At 43.6% G+C, this 2,746-nt stretch overlaps 1 protein-coding gene across 1 annotated transcript in view; it reads left to right on the top strand.

Annotated features, from left to right (window-relative positions):
* The window catches only part of LOC132873769 (tigger transposable element-derived protein 1-like), a 1,778-nt gene extending 1,291 nt beyond the window's left edge, over positions 1 to 487 (top strand). Inside the window, exons 1-2 of the mRNA XM_060909572.1 lie at positions 1 to 366; positions 456 to 487. The exon at positions 1 to 366 is cut by the window's left edge and continues 1,291 nt beyond it. Of these exons, the coding sequence (XP_060765555.1) occupies positions 1 to 366; positions 456 to 487 (398 nt within the window). The remainder of the gene's footprint in view (positions 367 to 455) is intronic.
* Positions 488 to 2,746: the final 2,259 nt, after the last annotated feature.

The following is a 2,746-nucleotide window of genomic DNA, read 5'->3' as shown; positions in this document are numbered from 1 at the left end:
TGCAAAACCCGACCGGAGTCTCCCTTGACGAGATCCATCACTCTGCGGTAGATACAGCTGTGAATCTAGCTAAACAGCTTGGAGGAGACGGCTTTAATGACATGACTCCTGATGAAATTAATGCCCTGATTGATGCACACACAGCTCCGCTGACTGATGAAGACCTGGTAGAGATGACAAAGCCACCAAGCGAGGATGAGGGAGAAGGGGAAGAAGAGGACACAAGTGTTGATAAAGATGAGGAAGATGGACTAACACTTGGTCGCTTGACAACCATGGTGAGAATGGCCACTGAACTTCAGCGAGTGGCACAAGAATGGGACCCGTTGATGTGTCGCTCGTTACAGTTTTCAAATATAATCGAAGGTGGCATGTCTGTTTACAAGAATCTTCTTGCCCAGAAGAAAAAAGAGTGCCAACAACTACCCATAACTATGTTCTTCTCTCGGAAAAAGACACCTGCACCACAGCCTTCAGCAGAAAATGATGCTACAGCGGAGCGGAGTCAGGACGAAGAGGCACAGTCAGAGGGACTGTGAAATACGCGTGAGTCGCAATGTGTCTAACCTCGTATTCATCTCATCTCATCTCATTATCTCTAGCCGCTTTATCCTTCTACAGGGTCGCAGGCAAGCTGGAGCCTATCCCAGCTGACTACGGGTGAAAGGCGGGGTTCACCCTGGACAAGTCGCCAGGTCATCACAGGGCTGACACATAGACACAGACAACCATTCACACTCACATTCACACCTACGCTCAATTTAGAGTCACCAGTTAACCTAACCTGCATGTCTTTGGACTGTGGGGGAAACCGGAGCACCCGGAGGAAACCCACGCGGACACGGGGAGAACATGCAAACTCCACACAGAAAGGCCCTCGCCGGCCCCAGGGCTCGAACCCAGGACCTTCTTGCTGTGAGGCGACAGCGCTAACCACTACACCACCATGCCGCCCAACCTCGTATTCATTATTAAAAATATTATTTTACAGTATTATTACAGTATTATTATTTTAAAAGTATTAAAAACTGTCATAGTTATTTGCAAGAACGTTTTTTTAAATTTCTTAAACAAATGCTTTACATTTGTATTGTATAATAGTTGTAAAAAAATAAAGTTGACTATTTCACAGATTTCGCCTATCGCGGGTCCTTTTTGGAACGTAACCCCCGCGATAAACGAGGGTTCACTGTATATAGAGGGCTACCGCATGATGTCACCGCGCCGTGAGATTTTGTTAGGCGCCATATTGGAAGACCAAGTACATGCACTCACAATATAAAACAAAGTACGAGCGAGAGTAAAGTGACACGATGGATGACAATTCTGGTTGAGTACATTACCAGCTGCAGAAAGGGCACGGTATGTGGAGAAACTGGCTGTGATTGATGGGTTTGACCCATATGATAAGACTCGGGGCAAGGGAGAATGGAAATATAAGGAGGACCGGACACCAATTCTGCCATCTGTTTGCTACCCAGACATTGTAAACTATTTGTTGTTTACACCCAGTGCCTACACTGCTGATGACTTGAAAGCCTACAAAGGGCTACAGGCTTACAATTATGTTGTTAGTGGCTTGGTTCGTGATATTACAGCTGTTATTAAGAATAACCTACACATAGTTATGGCCAAGGTAATCTTGTTGATATCTTTTAATAATATATCTTTTCAGTTGAAAAATTAATACTTTTTGTTACTATTAAGGTATACATAATTTAGGTTAATTTATCCATTATACATATGTATTTATGATATATGCCTACACAACAACTATGCTTTATTTATATAATAGGAAGGAGAGCAAGCCCCAAACCATCCTAAATTATTATTATTATTATTATTATTATTATTATTATTAAATTGTAGAAGTCTGGGAGGCTTGCTCCTCATACAGTTATCAACTTGGGTCCAATTTAGCATGTTTTAAATCTGAATTTCTTGCGTTTGCTTACCTCAAAGTGTCCACAGATCATGCACAGACTTATCCATTATATCCACAGTTTTTTGCCAAGTCTCACACAGGTTTCTTTCAAGTCTACTGTTGGGCCAATAAATCATAAATAAAACAGCTCAGATTTGTTTGTTGAAGTCGTTTGCCACTCCACTTTATTCTCGTGGGTTCACATATCGCTGCCGTTATTTCCCTCTAATCACGAGTTTGTTGGTCTTCCAAAATGGTGCAGGGTCTGTTTACTTCCGGTTTCGGGTGACATCAGTGAAATCCCTCTATAGTACGAGACAAGGAGTGATTTGCGTATGGTAAACACGTCAGTTTCCCTTGTAGCCTGAGACCTGTCCAATGTTCTGCGCTCTGAGATCGCCAAATTTTGAGTATGGCTGCTCTCGCGCTTTCAGTTGGTAGCTCTTGTAACGTGTTGTGGAGTTTGTAAGTGACGCGGGGGTAGGTGAGTGGGTCTGTTACAACGTTTTGAAGCGCCACTGGTGCGCTGTCTGGTCTCGCCCACTTCAGGTTTAATCCCATACGATTACATAAATCGTTTAGATCAAGCCAATCAGATCGCACCCCGAATCCCGCAGCTTTTATGTTTAGTTTGCCGTTGTTTTTAATTTGAAACCCCAAAAACTGCTCTTCACCCTCCCTGGCGACTGGAACTTTGCACCTGTTAAGATGTTGTATAAGAGATGCACGAGCCGTCTCTCTCACTGTCAGGTCGCTGTTATGTAGCATGTTCAGGAGGTGGCTGGTTCTCGTGGCCGTGTATACCCACTCAACGTTCGCAAT

The sequence above is a fragment of the Neoarius graeffei genome, chromosome 25 (assembly GCF_027579695.1).
Source record: "Neoarius graeffei isolate fNeoGra1 chromosome 25, fNeoGra1.pri, whole genome shotgun sequence".
NCBI lineage: Eukaryota > Metazoa > Chordata > Actinopteri > Siluriformes > Ariidae > Neoarius > Neoarius graeffei.
The sequence above is the reverse complement of the archived record's forward strand: the minus strand, read 5'-3'. Positions and strand labels throughout refer to the sequence as shown.